The 17,525-nt window shown below is 43.6% G+C and overlaps 2 protein-coding genes across 5 annotated transcripts in view; one reads left to right on the top strand and one right to left on the bottom strand.

Moving 5' to 3' along the window:
- Window positions 1–8,276, bottom strand: part of LOC310759861 (uncharacterized protein) — a 36,784-nt gene extending 28,508 nt beyond the window's left edge. The window contains exons 1-2 of the mRNA XM_083607523.1: window positions 7,866–8,276; window positions 7,398–7,480 (exon numbers count right to left, since the gene is read on the bottom strand). Coding sequence (XP_083463649.1) covers window positions 7,398–7,480; window positions 7,866–7,915 — 133 coding nt within the window. The 5' untranslated portion in view covers window positions 7,916–8,276. The remainder of the gene's footprint in view (window positions 1–7,397; window positions 7,481–7,865) is intronic.
- Window positions 3,836–17,525, top strand: part of PAPLN (papilin, proteoglycan like sulfated glycoprotein) — a 55,289-nt gene continuing 41,599 nt past the window's right edge. For 3 of the 4 annotated variants that reach the window (XM_083606215.1, XM_083606217.1, XM_083606218.1), the window contains exons 1-2: window positions 3,837–4,163; window positions 11,683–11,745. In XM_083606215.1, the coding sequence (XP_083462341.1) occupies window positions 11,686–11,745 (60 nt within the window). In that variant the 5' untranslated portion in view covers window positions 3,837–4,163; window positions 11,683–11,685. Of the gene's footprint in view, window positions 4,164–11,682; window positions 11,746–17,525 lie in introns of all 4 variants that reach the window. The other variant, XM_083606216.1, reaches the window with a different exon arrangement.

Consider the following 17,525-nt stretch of genomic DNA (forward strand, 5'->3'; position numbering starts at 1 on the left):
GCACAAACTTGTGCCTGGAAAGCTCAGAACAAAAGGACGTTGGGATAAATACTTCCTTGAGTAAATTTTGCTTTGGGGCTGCTTTGGTATCCAAAACCAGGTACTGCTTTTAAAGCTTGTATTTTAGGATGGTGAACCACTTCAGCCTGTTTTGTGATTAAAGTGAGTTTAAGGTAAGGAACAGGCATGCCTGCTTCAACCTTACTGCAAGACTTGTTCTTTGTTTCTGATCTGAGTTGATAAAGGACATCATTCTCATTTAAAGCTAACTGGGGACTACAAAAGATCTATGAACAAATGTAATGAGCCTATGCATCAGAATCTTTAAAGGACCCTGGGGGAACAGCAAAATGTATACTTGTTAAATAAGAGAACCATATACCATTTAATTGCAGGCATTGTTCTCAGTTGGTTCAAAATGAACCCGACCTAACTGTGGGACAGGCAATTATATAATGTGTCTAGTAATGGAGAAAGGCATGAGGAAAATGTCCGCGCTCTTAACTTAAATGGACAAGAGAGATGATGGAGTTTCTTGCTTCTGAAGAGCAGATGGGCAGGAAGAGGTTGGGGAAAGGAAAAGAACCAAGGTGCTTAGGTGAAAGATGTGCTCTGATCATCACAGTGTGTGCTTCCCTGCCAGCAGCAACATAGTGGCGTAGACTGCAGTGGTACCACATAATGAATCCTTTTCTGACCTGATTGAATGGGTTTTGCGATTGCTTCAGCTGAAATCTTTTTGATCCCTGACAGCTTTCGATCAATCAACAGCATAATGAGGGTAGACAGCATGGGCTCTTGCCACAGCCATGTGGGGAACAGAAGTGAAATGAAACGGACACACACTAAGCCAGGGGAGCTGTTCTGAAATGTTTTAAATGTGCCTCTTCTCTGAATTACTCTTGGTTTTCTCCTCACCTACCCCAAACTCAGCACCACCCGTAAGGGAATTTTAAACTTAACAACTGACTAATTTATATGAAAGTACAATTCTAGTGCAATCCCAAGCATACGATTTGGGGGTGGGGGGAATTAAATAGGAGCCCACTGAACTCAATGAGGCTTTTTTCTGAGTAGGCATAACAGTGCAATCCTATCCATGTCCACTCAGAAGAAGAAATCCCCACTGCAGTCAATTGTACTTACTCCCATTTTCCTAATAGCATCCTATTTTTAAACCTTGTGGTTATTATTTTAAGAGGCTCAAATTATTTTTAGAGGAAGGTAGTGCTTGCTTGCTTGCTTGCTTGCTTGCTTGTTTGTTTGTTTGCTTCTTCTTTTTTCTTTGGCCTTCAAGCGCTGCAGTTTGGTGGTCTTTTGAAGCACAGAGAACCTGTTTCCTGGTACTGAATGATCCATTGCTAAGCCAAAACCTCACAAGAATAACCTTTCCCTATCACACTAGCCCATCTGGATACAGGATAAAACACAGTAACAAAACCTTTGTTGAAATCTTTTTAAGAAGTTCAAAGTCTTCATTTTGGGCTGACATTTCATACGTCCCAAGGGACTACTCCTCAACTGAGCAAGATGTTGCCCTTAAGCTGTGGCCAACAGAGCAGTAGGCACAGCTGCCCCCCCCCCATGCGTCTTGGCTGGATCCCAGCTTGGATAGTCACATTATCTGATGCCCCAAACTTCCAAAATAACTTAATCATCTAGCATCTCTGAAGAGGCTGCTATCAAAAGGAAACTTATGGGTGGAGGGGAACAGGTTTTGTCAGGGTTATTCTTAATGAACAAGAGTTTTAGGGCTCATCCACACTGATCCCCACCCACCCACTGGTTTTGCTGTGAAAAGTCGCTCATTAATGCTCTTGGCAATCCATGAAAAACCCAACTTGCCGTTTTCCAGAAAAGCTCAGATCTGTGCCTAGAAAGTACAGGGCAAAAACTAAGTGTGGACAAGTCCTTACCTAGAATTTGTATCTCAGTACAGTGGTATCTCGGGTTAAGAACTTAATTCGTTCTGGAGGTCTGTTCTTAACCTGAAACTGTTCTTAACCTGAAGCACCACTTTAGCTAATGGGGCCTCCCACTGCCGCTGCGCAATTTCTGTTCTCATCCTGAAGCAAAGTTCTTAACCCGAGGTACTATTTCTGGGTTAGTGGAGTCTGTAACCTGAAGCGTATGTAACCTGAAGCATCTGAAACCCGAGGTACCACTGTAATTGGTTACAGAAGGGAGGCACACAGTGGGCTTTCCTTAAGAGGCCCTTGGCATTTTTTCTTTTCGGTCTTGTTAGCGTTTTGTTCAGAAATTTAAGCTCCTTATAGGCAAACAAGGTTTTACATGCACACATCAGGTAGCCACTATCACTGCTGGGCATTTATATCTAGGAAGGTTAGAACACACAAAGAGGACCCTTGAACTCATATGAGGTCTAGGCGTGTCAATTTATTTAATACAGTGGTACCTCAGGTTAAGAACTTAATTCGTTCTAGAGGTCCGTTCTACCTGAAACTGTTCTTAACCTGAGGTACCACTTTAGCTAATGGGGCCTCCCGCTGCCGCCACACCACTACTGCGCAATTTCTGTTCTCATCCTGAAGCAAAATTCTTAACCCGAGGTACTATTTCTGGGTTAGCGGAGTCTGTAACCTGAAGTGTCTGTAACCCGAGGTACCACTGTTCTGGTGAAAAGCAGCAGGTTTGACTTGGCTATTTAAAGCACCACAAGGCAACTTCTTTACTGCCCCCTGCTGTACCTTGAACAGCAGCAGCTTCATCATCTGCAAACATCTCAATGCAAGGAACAACTTCACTTGCTGATTTTGCAGATTAAGCTGGTATTAAAGGCACAAGAACATGCTGGGCTGTTTAATTTTGTAGTTGGCTGACAACCTCAGATTTGTATATTGCTAGTAAATAATGTATTGGTTTTTGAGCTAATCAATAGTATTTCAGTTATATTTCAGAGTGGACAAATGCCGAGAGATGAAAAAGTTTGATATTATCATTTCATTGTTAGGATACTGTGTTGTTCTTTTAGTCTTTAATTTTTTAAAATGAAAGTCAGATTATTATTATTATTTTCATTTATTATCAGCTGCCTTAGGAAAACTTTATTTTGAAAAGCAACACAGAAATTCCAGAAATAAAAAATACTCAAAAAAACCTGTGCAACCAGGGTTATGCTTCAGTTGGGCCTATAGGACATAGCCCATCAAATCACTGTGGGTCCTAGCTTTATTTAAAAAAAGAAAAGATGTGAGGTCTAGGTACTGCAGAATGCACTGTTTCTCCTGCCTGATTCCAGTGGTGTTAACCAGGGGATCTTTAGAGACAGGACTGCAAAGAAGGGGAGGAAAAAGCAAACATTCCTCCCACCAGCTTTTTTTGTGTGTGCACAGCTCAATGCCATAGTTATTTTCCAGTTGGCTTTTCCTGAGGATTCTTATTGTCAAATGAAGATTAAAGTAGAAACAAATTCTTCAAGCAGAGATTCGTATCTTGGTGCTTCTGCATTTTTTTCCAGACTTCTGAGATGTACAAGTCCTAAGAATTTGAATCACTGCATTGTGAAGATGGATCCAGCCCTGCACAAGATTTGGGATTGATGTTCCTGGCTTCAAAGGGCAGGAGGGGAAAAGTTCAAAGGTGGACTTTGGTGTAGGCCTGTTTTCAGGTTGCAAAGGAAATGCGATTTGCAAAATCTCACTGTTTAAACTCCAGGACTTTAATGGAAATGAGAAACAACAGCTGCAATTATAGACCGTTCCAATAATCTCTCTTTCTTGTCTTTTGATGTGCTGCCTGTGGCTAAAATAAAAACTTAGCTGAGAAAGGCCCCGCCCTGGAAATGACTTGTGCAGCCAAAAACAGATTGCGTGTTGTTGTTTTTTTTGTTCAAAGACACTCAGGTTAAAGAGCTGGAGATCATTCAAAGCCTGTCCCTTCCATGTGTGCATGGTTACAACTTCAGCTTCTGAAAGCAAAACAGGAAAGCTGTGAAGGAACTTTTGCAGTGGAAGGGGTTAAATGAAACCCAACTCTCCTTTTCCTGTGCAGTAAAGGATTAGTAACCAAACAGAAGCTAGAGGAGAGAGGTGGTGTTAAAGAGCCACTGATTGAGCTGGAAGACTGAGGACTTGAGTGGTGGTGATCTAAGGTAGCATTGCTGCCTCTTGCAGTCATCTGTGAGCAGACAAGCACAGCCACAGGTAAGTCTTCGTTTTAGATTTCTGACTGTTTGGCTCTTTGTGCCTCTCGCTGTCCACATAGTGTCTGGGTTTTGGGCTTTTTCATCGGAATAATAAAAAGTTTTGTAAAAGTGACAGGGAAGAAATAACTTAATGTGAGCCTTGTTATTATAAACATCAGATTTCCTGGCAGTAAGAAAGCAGCCTCACGTATTAAATTAATGTTAATCCACCCATAACTTCAGTAATTCAAATATTATCAAATAGCTAAGATGACATTCCCATGTGGGAGGCAGGTAGAATTTGAGCTTCATATATGCTTGGATTGTCTGCCTTTGGATAATCTTCTCAGTTTCGAGCTGAGAAGGCAGTGTATACATTTAACAGATTCTGCATGTGCAGGAAAGGTGATAAGGGTGCTTTTATTTATATGTCAGAAAGTAACTTCCAAGTTTTGGAACTATGGTACCACAAAATCCATTGGTTTCTACACATGCCTCTGTTTAACTATCACTTCTGTGTATATGCTTGGCTGCTTCGAAAAGCAACAGTGGCTGTCTGTGAGCCAGACTGCAGTCCCATGAAAATGTGCAGTTATGCTTCAGTGCCAATGGTGAAATAAGCTAAGCTCAGCACAAGGTGGACAGCAGTGGGTGGCATTATACAATTGGCACAAACCGTGGTGGCTGGCATGGGCTGATTAAACAATCATGTTGCTACATGCTAAAATGGTTGTGTGAACAATTCCACAGATTTTCTGGAGCTGTGTCAAATACTTGCTTGATCCTGTAGGCAGGATTTCATGGGAATTTCTTTCTTTTTCTTTTCTTTTTTAAAAAATACTTTGTGTGGGGAAAGGTTTGCAGGATCAAGGCATTTCTTATGTGGTTTTCTCCACATAAAAACCAACAGACTTGTTGGGACAGCCTCCTTTTAAGAGCAGATCAAAAATTCCAGGGTATTAATCAGATTCTAATGACTATTAGAAAATGGTTGCATTTATTTAACAGCTGCCAGAGAGAGATAGAAATTCAACAGGTGTAGCTTTTCTCCAGCATGAAGAGGCAGTGCTGGGTCAGTGTTAGTGGGAGCTTCTTCAGGGAGGGATCATCCTAAGGCTTTCAGAGCATGCACTCAACATGAGAAAGATCCCATGTTTATTCTGTGGCATCTCCAGCTCAAAATACTGTATATATTTTTTGGTGGCTGGGGGAGGGGGTTGTGATTGTTGAGCTGATGCCAGTCATGCTGGAACAGATATCAAACAAAGCAATATAGTAATAATAACGTATGCATCTTAATCAATTAGTTCCCCAATGTTCAGTAACCATGTCCTGTGACTACAATTATTTTTAGACCTTAAGCAACAACTTAAGCCACTTCTACCCCCTTTACTTGGTTCCACTTCCTCATGGACGATGTTCTTCAGGCCTTCTCTTTATGCTCATGTCCATGTGCCCTACTAATGTCATCAACAGTTAAGTTCCATACACTGGCCTCATCATCTCAGCAGATGCTTATTCTCATGCAGTCCCTTATCTGCTGACAAACCTTTTGCCACATGTCATGCAGAAAGAGCATTGGCCAGACAGTGCACCCCCCTTGCAGCTAGACCCTTGTCAGTCAGGTGGCTGACATCTGTGGAGACATTTGCCGTTCTTCAAGTGAACAGCGGTAACTGCATGTTCACTCCAATACACAGAGATGAAGTTAGTACAGTACAGACTTGCCACACCCTTGATGTCCCTGTGTTGCACATCAAGTTTCCATAGGGGCTTGCATGTGTGGGGGGGTGTGCATGCCTGTAGGTCCCAGCCAGTACAATCTATACACCACAAAATGGAGTGAATAGATTCTGAGGTTGGAGCATAAAGCAGTTGGGATCTGCAGAGACAGGCTCCCAGGGAAATCTAATATCTGGTACAGTATGTGGATGGTAGGGATGGAGCAAGCTGCCATGATCCTGATCATTCACTTGTGCTACAAGTGTTAAAACATCAAATAGTTCTACATTAAAGGAATATCATGAAAGGTGATCATGTACCAATCCCCCTGCCATTCCCCCCATATTAACCCCCTAGCGCTTCCCCTTCCCACCCCATGCAACTACTAAGCTCCCTTTTCACCTTCTGACAGGGGTGCAGGAAGGGGGGTGCAGTCCGCCCCGGGTATCATCCTGAAGGGGGGTGACATTCGGCGCACCCCCCCATGACTCCCCCAAGCCCAGTGAGCGGCAAAGTGGCAAGCAGTGAAGCAGCTGCTGCAGCTCTCTCTCCCCTGCCCCCGGCTCGCTGTAGGCTTGGGAGTCGCGGGGGGCGCACCAAATGTCACCCCACTTCAGCCTGAATGGGGGTGACATTCGGCACCCCCTGGGGAGGATCGCCGTGCTGAGATCGACCCCTGGGGAGCTCCACCACTGCCTTCTGAATCCCATTTCTGAAACCGCTTCTCTCTTCTATTCTGCAGCCCCACTTTGCACCCTTGTTTTCACCTTCTCCCCCATACCCATGTTTCCTGCTTCCCCTCCTCTTGTGAAAGCCCTCCCCTTGCACAGACCACCCCCCTGGTAATCTCTTGCATTTTCCCTCCCACACACTGCAACTACTGTACTAAGGACTTTTTTCAGCTTCTGCCCAGTTATAAAGCCACCATCCCCTCATTTTCTTCAGACCCTTTCATGCCCCTGCTTTCATTTGCAATGCCATGCCCATGCCTCCTACTCCGCCTTTGTACCCCCATTTTCACCTTCACTCCCATTTTTTCCTCCACCCACCTTGTTACTTTTCTCAACTCTGCCTTGCACACAGATCACCCCATTTCTATACTATTCTCTCTCTCCTATTGTGTAGCCCCCTTTGTGCACACACCCTATGCTGATATATCTTTCAAGGTGGATAGAGTCTTAAGAACAAGTGTGTTAGCTACAACTCAGTTGATGGATATGGTAAGAAGGAACACCACTCCCCCCCATGCCTTCCCCTTCTTGCTTGCATGCCATGGCTACTGTTGTGCAACCTGCCTTCACTTTTTGCTCCCTTACCCTACCCTGACTTTGTGCAAATCCAGGATTGTGATGAGGCACTTCAAATCCTCCCAATGGAGGCTGTGTGATGACAACCTCACTTTTTATGTATATAGGAAGATATACACTGAAGCTTTAACTTCACAGTTATTATTGTATGTGAACACACCCATTTACGTTTATGTCTGCTAACTTGTTCAAAAAAACACATTCTCCGTGCAGAGAAAAATTACCTTGTATGGAAGAATACTGCCACTGCTTGTTTGTTTCTTTCTGCATGAATTCCAAAGAGAAATGAATCCCAGTTTTGTTAATGCTGTGGTGAAAAGACAGTAATTATTACTTGCAGGGAAAAACAGGTTTTATTTCCAGCAACACAGTTATTTTGTTCTGATCGCACAGTCAGTCCCTCACGTGCTTCCTTTCATGTGCTGCAGTGCCAAGAGAGATCACACAGATGCACACACCCCTGAAACTGTATGTGTTAATGGCTGGGGGAATAGTGTCTGGACTTGCAAGTATACAGACTGAAGTACTTCTTTTCCTCACTATTACCATTATCTCTGAAGAGTTAAAGCTAACATAATCTTATAGGCTGATGTTCTTCTGTGAAACACTTGCTTAAGTGCACATATATCCTACCCTTGCTCCACAGAGCTAAATGCTGTGAACATGGTTCTCTCCCCCTTCCCCAATTTTACCTGTGAAGTAGGCTATGCTGAGAGACATTGAGTGGCCCAAGATCATCCATTGAGTATCTCGACTGAGTGAAGATTTGGACCCTGGTCCTAGGTCTGACACTTCATGTTCCTTTTGCAGTTGCAAAATACAGCCTTCCTCCTCACTCCCCAATCAGCTGGTGTGGAGTGGAGAAAGAAATGCTTTGTCAGTCCTACGCTCACCACTTTTGAAAGCGTAGGGCTAGGAATGGCCCTTGTGCTGTGGTTCCCAGGCACCTGACAGCCAGGTGAAATCCCACACAAGGGTTTTTGAGAGTGTCAAAATTTACCCACAGGAAGCCAAAAAAGATTCTCTCCCCCTACTCTAACTACTGGTAGGAAATCCACCACACATATTAGAAATATGCTTTGCTTGGAATCTCCTTACTATATCTGAAAATCCAAAATAGTTGGGAAGCAGGGCCAACCCTTCTGTTGTGTGGGGGGAGATATTTATCCCTCCAGGGCCTCATTGAGTAGCTAATATGGAATTATGGAAGAAGTGCCAAAGGAAGCCAGGATCCAAGCACCATGTACATGAGTGGATATTGGTCCAGCTTCCAGGGTCAGAGGTTGATGATTGTTCTTACTGACCTCCATCCTTGGCACTGTCTTGTATCCTGTTTTGGAGGATCACCTGACCTCCAGGAGCAGCTGTTCAGAGATGTGTGTGTGTGTGTGTGCAAGGGGCTGCAGTAGAAAGATGGATAGGAAGGAGCTATTCTGTGCAGGCCCAGAAATGGCTATTTGGCTCCAATGCATAATTTTCATTTATCAATAATAAACACCATGTGTGCACACAATTCCTTCCAGAATTGTATAAGCAAAAAAAAAAAGGTCCTTATTCACCCAAGGATTTTACAACTGCAGGGGCTCAGCAGAAATGGATTATAGCACTTCTTTACCATGTGAAAATGAAGTGACAGAGAACAATATTTATGCATTGATCCACTGCCACAGTTCATGCTTTGTGGATTATAAAATGTTATATAATGATCTGCTGCACTATAGTGCAGCATAAGAAAATTAGATTATTTCCTCTATTACCACCACCACCTCTGTCCAGATGCAAGAGGTGACTTAGCACCAAATAACCAAGGACGTTTTGCAGCAGCTGTGAAATCTCCCAACTGGGGAGCGACTCTGACAATATCCCAGGGACAGATGCTGCATCAGGGAAGACCTAGTTTTCAGCTCTCTGTACACTTTAATTCTTGGCCTGATAGCTGTCCTGCCCCAGGAGTTGCAGTCTTGATGACATTTTTAAAAATACTATCTGACATCTCTGCTTACTTGAAGCCTTAACATTCAGCATTAAGGCACCATTGCTAAGGAGGCTGATATTAACATAAATAGATTATAAACTCAAAGCATACCGTCATGTTGAGATACTGTTCTCTTCATTAATTAAAGGCAGGGTTTTCCGAAATGTGTTGTAACCAAGATCTAGAATTTCCTCTGGCCCGTTATCTTGAGAGACAAGCACCTGGCTTCACAAGGAATTCCAGGATGTTTCAGCCTACATCCTCGCTACCTTGGCACCTTCATGAATCACTGTTTCTTCACACTTCAGAGTTGACATAGGGAGAAGGGTTGTAACTCCATGCTACAGCCACATGTTTTGCCCAGTGAAAGTCCTGAGAAGTGAGACAGGCCCACATCTGAAACCCTGGGAAACCACTGTCAGTCATTGTCAACAATACTGAGCTAGACGGGGAAATGGACCAACATAGTATAGGGAATTTTCATGTGAATATAGGGGATATATTTTTATTACAATTGTCTTGGGGTGCTAGAGAAGGGGTAGTACCTTTGGTGAGGGACACGTTGTGCTCCTTCTGGGATAATTTGCCCACCTTTGGTCCCCATCCTACACTCAGCTCTCACCTGTGGCTCCCAGAGGTGCAGGCCCCAGTCCAGTGGCCACTGCTGCACCAGAGCTTTAGAGGTAAGGCAGCACTCCACATGCCACTTGCCTCGACTCCTCTGCACACTGAGCAGTGCCTTACCTGTGGCGCTCCAGCGCAGCAGCGGCTACTGGACCATGGCCTGCTGTTCCAGCACAGTGTATTTTAAATACAGATCTCTCTTCTGCTCAGTGATCTGTTTATCTCTAACATCTCTTTCATCAATTAAATGTCCTGGTCTGCCAAGAGGTAACAAACAGGCAGTTCCAATCTATCTTTTCCCCTCACGTCATCTTTTTGCACCTCTCAGACATGTAGATTTCTAAATGGAGGCATCTTTACTAAATGCATTTGTAATTTATGATGTTGTTGATTTTGCTGCATTTCCCCCCAGAAAGGGAAGTCCAAGCATTGCAATTATCCCATTTGTTATTTGTGGTGTGATAATTCTGTACTGCTGTTCTTATTTGAGTTGTATATTTGAGTAAGTCATATTCACAGCAGACCCACTTAAATCAACGAACCTAAGTAAATCACATCCATTGATTTCAATGTGCTTGTTCTGAGCATGACTTGGACAGATGCCACTCTGTAAGAGCCAGTGTGATGTGGTGGCTAGAGTGTTGTAATAATAATAATAATAATAATAATAATAATAATAATAATAATTTATTTATACCCCGCCCATTTGGCTGGGTTTCCCCAGCCACTCTGGGCAGCTCCCAACAGATTAAAAACAGAATAAAACATCAAACATTAAAGACTTCCCTTCAGATGTCTTCTAAAAGTCAGATAGTTGTTTATCTCCTTGACATCTGATGGGAGGGTGTTCCACAGGGCGGGTGCCACCACCGAGAAGGCCCTCTGCTTGGTTCCCTGTAACCTCACATCTCGCAGTGAGGGAACCGCTAGAAAGCCCTCGGAGCTGGACCTCAGTGTCCAGGCAGAACGATGGGGGTGGAGACGCTCCTTCAGGTATACCACGACCTGGGAGACCAGGGTTCAAGTTGCTCATTCTCAGCCTAACTGATCTCACAGGGTCAAAATGGAGGAGAAGAAGAGGAAATATTTACACTTGAGCGCCTTAGAGGAAAGGAGAGATCTCAAAGTATTAAATAAAGTAAATGATTATTATGCTGTTTTTCTTTTAAAAAATTGCCTCTTATGAGAAAAGAGCCTTTTTGGTGGTGTTTCAGCTATGGAACATTCTCCCCTTATCAGTTTGCCTGGTGTCCACTTGATGACCTTTGGTTGCTTGGTAAAATGGTTTTCTCTCCCTCCTCATGCCTTTAATGATTTTTACACTAACTTTTAGGTGGTTCTCGAGGAGCTGGCTTGAAGAGTGTTTTTGCTGTTTTAATTACATGTTGCAAGATGCTCTGAAAATATTTTATTGAAATGTGAGGTAAAAACCAGGACATGTGCCAAGGCCTATACCCTAGTGAGGGCCGCACTGGAGCCCCTCGGTCTATCTGCTGTTCCTCCTCCTTACTGTCCTTGCCTGTTCACCTGAGTTTTTCAAGCATGTGAGCAGAAACAGGAGCAGGAGCACTAGATTTGCTCCGCTGGTATGTCTATACAGCACCACCCTTGTCATCCCTTCCTGGTAAGCGGCAGTTACTCTGCTGCCAGGAGGCTATTGTTGGCCAGGTGAGGCATTCCTGGCAACAACCTCAGTTTGTCTCGCCCTCTCCTTGGTAGCCATGCATACTGACCTCAAAGGAAGAGTACAGATGAAGAACGAATGTTGACATTGATGAGGTCCTGCTAGGGACTTTCTGTCCCTTCTCCCCCAGTAATTTAGAGCCGACACTGGTTAAAACAAAACAAAACCATTTAGCTAACACAAATTTGGTCTTCTGTGATGAGTAACTCTGTTTTCACCTCCACAGGACATGATGACATTTGCGTTCCTACTGCTTATACTAACAGTGATGCCTTCTTCCATGTTGGCGGTAAGTATTCAGATGTCCTTGTGAGTGGCTGGTTCTGGAGCTTGAGTCAGGTGATGGAGCAAAAGTAATAAACCATGCTAGGAAGATCAGCATGTGAATGCCATTTATGCAACTTTGTTGGTAGATGAAAAATTACAAATTATCTACAGATTAAAAGAGAATAATGCTACCAACATCTACTGGTCATTATGGCTATATGCTGTCTCCACAATCAGAAGGAGCATACCTCCCTGAATACAAGTTGCTTGGGAAGAATAATGGGGGACAGCTATTGTCTGTGTGGACTTCTTGTGGGCTTCCCATAGGCATCTGGATGACCAATGTGGAAAACAGGAAGCTGTTCCTATTTAGACTTTTGTTCTGATGTTCTGATCCAGCAGGGCTGATTTTAATCTTACTTGTTTAAATAATCATAATTGTTCTAGAAATTGTAGTGGTTTCAGATCAGTGAGTGGGAATTAAGAGAGTCAACAATGTGCTGGAACCTGCCCATTGTAAGTTGGTGGGAGGTCCATCACTAATTTCAAAGAAAGTAGAATGTAATGTATTTCTGAGAAGAGACTGTGGTCCCATCGATATACAGTGGTACCTCGGGATGCGAATGGGATCCGTTCTGGAGCCCCGTTTGCACCCTGAACGCAACGTAAGCTGCGACAGCGCGTCTGCACATGCGCGGGTCGCGTTTTGCCGCTTTTGCACATGCGCGTTACGTCATTTTGAGCGTCTGCGCATGCGCGAACGACGAAACCCAGAAGTAACGTGCTCCGTTACTTCCAGCTTGCCATGGAACGCAACTCGAACGTGATCAACCTGAAGCATATTCAACCCAAGGTATTGACTGTACTATCATCTTTACACAAAATGTATTTTGATAGCTTCAAAAATCATTCCTTCTTCATGCCCTACTTTTTTAGGTTTTTAAGAAATGCTGGACATGATACAGTCCAGGTTAAGCATGGTGGTCTTAAAACTCTCTAATTTGAATAAGTGTGGTGCTAAAGTACTTAACTCTGCAACATGACCAATTATATGTATCACCTTGCAGGACCAGGTGTCAGGCTCCCCATACCCCAACCCATATAATGGGCAAGGGGCGGATCTGAGGGAAGCCCACTGTTGGCTCCACCCCCTGGCACAGCCTAAGTCCCAGCCCTCATTCCCATTTGCCAAAGCAGGGTGCAGGCTAGGATCCGGTTCCTGATAGGCGCACACAGGGAGGGGTTCTCTTATGACTGTTTTTTGGCCTCATTTCAGCCTCAAATACAGATTAGTTCTAACTGAGCTGTTGGGGTTGGGCAATTTCTGACTGCTGGTGGAGGACTTAAACGATTGAATGCTCTTTCTTAAAACACACACAGAGAGAATTAGATGTCCCCCCGCCACCCAAAAGCCAATTGCTCTTTACCTTTGCCCCAGAATAAATACCAAATTCTGCATCAATGCATAGTACATGCATTGTACTATGGCACCAGAGTTTGCCTTCAAAGACATCCAGTTAGTATAATCTAGACTCCCTGGTTTCTGGATGGGAACCAGGGCAAAAACTGATGCAGTACTGGCTCTTATTTCTGCCATAGCTGTTGGCAGAAGAATTAGTTTTTAAAAAAACATGTTTATTGTATATTTATATTTGAGTGCATTGCAGCGCCAACATTTATCAGCTTAGATTACCTTTACTTTTTAGGTATTGACTATTCTGCATCTGACATTTGAAGATTAATACACTGCTATTTAGTATGCTACTTTGTATTCCTGTTTCATCTTCTGTTTCATCTTCTGCTGTCAGTATTTTATTTATCTTCCCTTGCCCAGGAGGTTCCTGTTTTGTACAAGTGCATTTCCTTGATAACTGTGGAGTTATTATGCATATTAAAGATACTTATCCCATTTCACCTTGAAAGCTTTTTACAAACAAGCTGTCTCACTGAGGCAATGAATCAGGAGTTACAGAAATGATTACAAGAAATGATTTATTCCTTCATGGGCTAAGTGCTTTGAGCCTTCCCTGCACAGGACACACATGTTGACTCTATTTTAATATTGCAATAGATGAGCTTGTATCCCACCTGCATCTCTCTTGATATAAAGATTGGATATGTTGTGTTACTGAGCATCTGGCATGCCTCTTTGCACAGTCTCAAAAATATTCTAAAAGGGTTATTAGCATTTGTTTGTTTATTTTCCTGGTACTATTTTCCTGCACTAAGTCTTCACTGTTCCAAACAACCTTTCATATTGCTTAAGACTGGAACTGGACAGGAGAGGGTAAATTGTCAGGGCACTACTGAAGACTGCTTTCGTAGCCCTGACAAATACCTTCCTTTTGTTCTCATTAGCTCTCCTTCTGAATGATTAGGAAATAGAGTTAGAGTTTGGATTTGATATCCCGCTTTTTCACTACCTGAAGGAGTCTCAAAGCGGCTAACAATCTCCTTTCCCTTCCTCCCCCACAACAAACACTCTGTGAGGTGAGTGGGGCTGAGAGACTTCAGAGAAGTGTGACTGGCCCAAGGTCACCCAGCAGCTGCATGTGGAAGAGCGGGGAAGCGAACCTGGTTCACCAGATTACAAGTCCACTGCTCTTAACCACTACACCACACTGGCTCTCAGTACCTGAAATATCTGCAGTGAGATTCTTACTCTCTCTTCTAAACATAATTGTGATCTCCAAGCACATTAAAACACCATCCACCTTTGAATAAATGTTCCTCACAAAAATTCTTCGGTTAGAATAAATCACAGATACGTAGCATTGCAAATAAGTTTATGTTTTAGTCACAGAGTTTCCAGAAGTTACATCAGACAAGTGTCTATCCATTGGCAGTAAAACAAAAATGAAAAAAAGTTTCCAAATGGTTTATAAAGAAAATAACTTTGTTTCCTTACAAAAAAAGAGAACATGTAATCAGACTAGCAAAGATCCAGGCTTTAACACCTCACTTTGGGAAAGATTGAGTTCACTTAGTTTTTCTTGTACAGTAGTTGGGAGCCGTAGCCACATGGCTCCTTGCTTGTTCCAAGAAGCATGAAGAGAAGGAAAAGGGGCAGAGCATGCTAAGCTACACCCACTGGCAACCTGAGCTCAAGTTAACTTTTTCGTGTGTGCAAGTGTGAGTCAGTGACTGTATACAACATATATATTGTCCCCTCCCCTAACCATGGGGATGTTGTCATCTAGGTATCTGTGAATAAAATAAAAACAGACAAAGAGCTGAGTTTGGGCTCTGTAAGCATCTGATCTGATACAGGAGCACTGGTCCTAGGTATATTTTTAAGTAACCTCCAGGTTGAATTACTGCACTGTGTTCTATGTGGGACTGCCCTTGAGTTTGGTCTGTCTGCATGCAGCTGATGCAAAATGTGGTGGCTCAGCTGCTCACTGGTGCTGGATCATCGCCAACTTGTTACTTGAGCCTTGAAAGAATTGCACTGGCTGTCATTTGGCTACCAGTCTAAGTTCAAGGTGCTGGTTTTGGTTTATAAAGCCCTCTGCACCTTAGGACCAGGATACCTGAAAGTTCATATCATGCCTTGTTTACCCAGTTGATCACCTCACTCTGCAGGCAAGAGCCTCTTGCAGATACCATCTTATCAGAAAGTCTGTTCCACACAATGTAGGATTTGAGTCTTTAGTGTTAAGGCAGTCATGCATTGGAATTCTCTCCCCTTGAATATTAGACAGGTGCTGTCTCTGTTGATGTTTTGGTGCCTGCTGAAGACTTTCCTCTTCCAACAAGCCTTTTAAGTTTATATCTTTCCTAGTCTGCATCTGTATTAGAATTGTTTTAAATAAGCTTTTACTGTTTTTTCCCCTTGTTGTTTGCCGCCCTTGACTCCTTTGAGAGATAAACACACACACAAATATATATATTACAAAATGCCAATAAGCCTCCAGTGATCTCCCTGCAAAGGGAACCAAATCTGGACATATCTTGTGCCCAGGGACATGTCACCACAGTGAGTGTGAGAAGTGGATTGAGAAGGCTGGTTGGTGTAACAATATCTTCATTATTGCTCATAATCTTGGGATTATTTGCCAGCAGCACAGTTTGTACCAGAGCAAAGTCAAGCCTAGTAATTGGATTACTTGGTTTGTTAAGCTGTAGTGATACTAATTGTAGCATCACTAGCTTTCTGAGAAGGGTTTTTCAAGGCTGCCATATGAAATTCTATTAAACGTCTCCTTCTCCATAAAACTCAAAAGATCACCTTCTAAATGCATTTGTATTAGTGCAGTCCAATGAGGGGAACAAGCAAAATACCAGGCAGAACTCTGGAAGTAATTAGGAGTAAATTAGGTGACTTGGTATTAACTTCCAGTACGCTTGGACAGACTTTTGAATAAAAGTTGAGCAGTTAATTGATTTAATAAAAGTTGAGCCTTGGTGATTTCCGGCTGCCATCCTCTAAAGCAGGGGTAGCCAACATGGCGCCCTCCAGATGTTGCTGCACCACAACTCCCATCATCCCTGCCCATTTGCCATACTGGCTGGGTCTGATTGGAATTGGAGCCTAATAACATCTAGCATCTTAAAAAGCAGAGACATCACCTTGCCAACAAAGGTCTGTATAGTTAAAGCTATGGTTTTCCCAGTAGTGATGTATGGAAGTGAGAGCTGGACCATAAAGAAGGCTGATCGCCGAAGAATTGATGCTTTTGAATTATGGTGCTGGAAGAGACTCTTGAGAGTCCCATGGACTGCAAGAAGATCAGACCTATCCATTCTTAAGGAAATCAGCCCTGAGTGCTCACTGGAAGGACAGCTCCTGAAGCTGAGACTCCAATACTTTGGCCACCTCATGAGAAGAGAAGAAAAGACCCTGATGTTGGGAAAGATGGAGGGCACAAGGAGAAGGGGACGATGGAGGACGAGATGGTTGGATAGTGTTCTCGAAGCTACCAGCATGAGTTTGACCAAACTGTGGGAGGCAGTGGAAGACAGGAGTCCCTGGCGTGCTCTGGTCCATGGGGTCACGAAGAGTCGGACATGACTAAATGACTAAACAACAACAACAACATCATCTAGAGGGCACCATGTTTGGTGCCTTGGCTCTAGAACAAGGTGGTCCAACTTTTCATACCAAGTGGGCAGCAAGAGTACTTTGACACAGAACCAGTAGGTGGGCTGCACACTGCCTTGTTGCACAGAGTGGGGGGAATGAGGCAAAAAGTTGATAGTTCTGCCACTGTTGTCCCTCTCCCTCTTTTGCCCACTGCTGCTCTTCCACTCCCTGCCTTGCTTTTTTTTTTAAAGACTGCAGCTAATGCAGCGGCAGTGCTGGCGATTTTGCCGCCTGACTCTTGCGGAAGAGGGCCTTTCCTTAGAGCACAGAATTCTGAGTAAAGAGGCTCAGGAGATTGCCTAGATGACCATCGCTTTTCTTCAGTAGTTAGAAGTACTTTTTTAAATATAGTTTAAAGTTACTTTGAGAAAGTTACTTTGATGATTTTTAAAATGTGGCAGTGCTGCACACTCTCCTGGGACATCTGACCCAGAATGCCTCTCTCTGAGGAAGAACCCCCTTCAGGCTGAAGGATTGGGTGGGCACTCTGGATAGCCCCACAAGAGGTCACCAGATCAGGAAGGCAAACAAGCCAGGATCTACAAGAGGCAAATTCAGCACCCCATTCCCTGAGTAAGTAGTCTCTGTTTGCGAATGGGAAGACCAGCCCTGGAATCAGCCCAGTCAGCTTCTGTAAGTGCAATGGGACAGTGGCATCCTCCTATTATTTGCCTCAGGCAGCAGAATGTCTTGGGCCTAGCCTGCTCAAAGGGATG

This window comes from Podarcis filfolensis (assembly GCF_964270895.1).
Source record: "Podarcis filfolensis genome assembly, chromosome: 1".
Lineage (NCBI taxonomy): Eukaryota > Metazoa > Chordata > Lepidosauria > Squamata > Lacertidae > Podarcis > Podarcis filfolensis.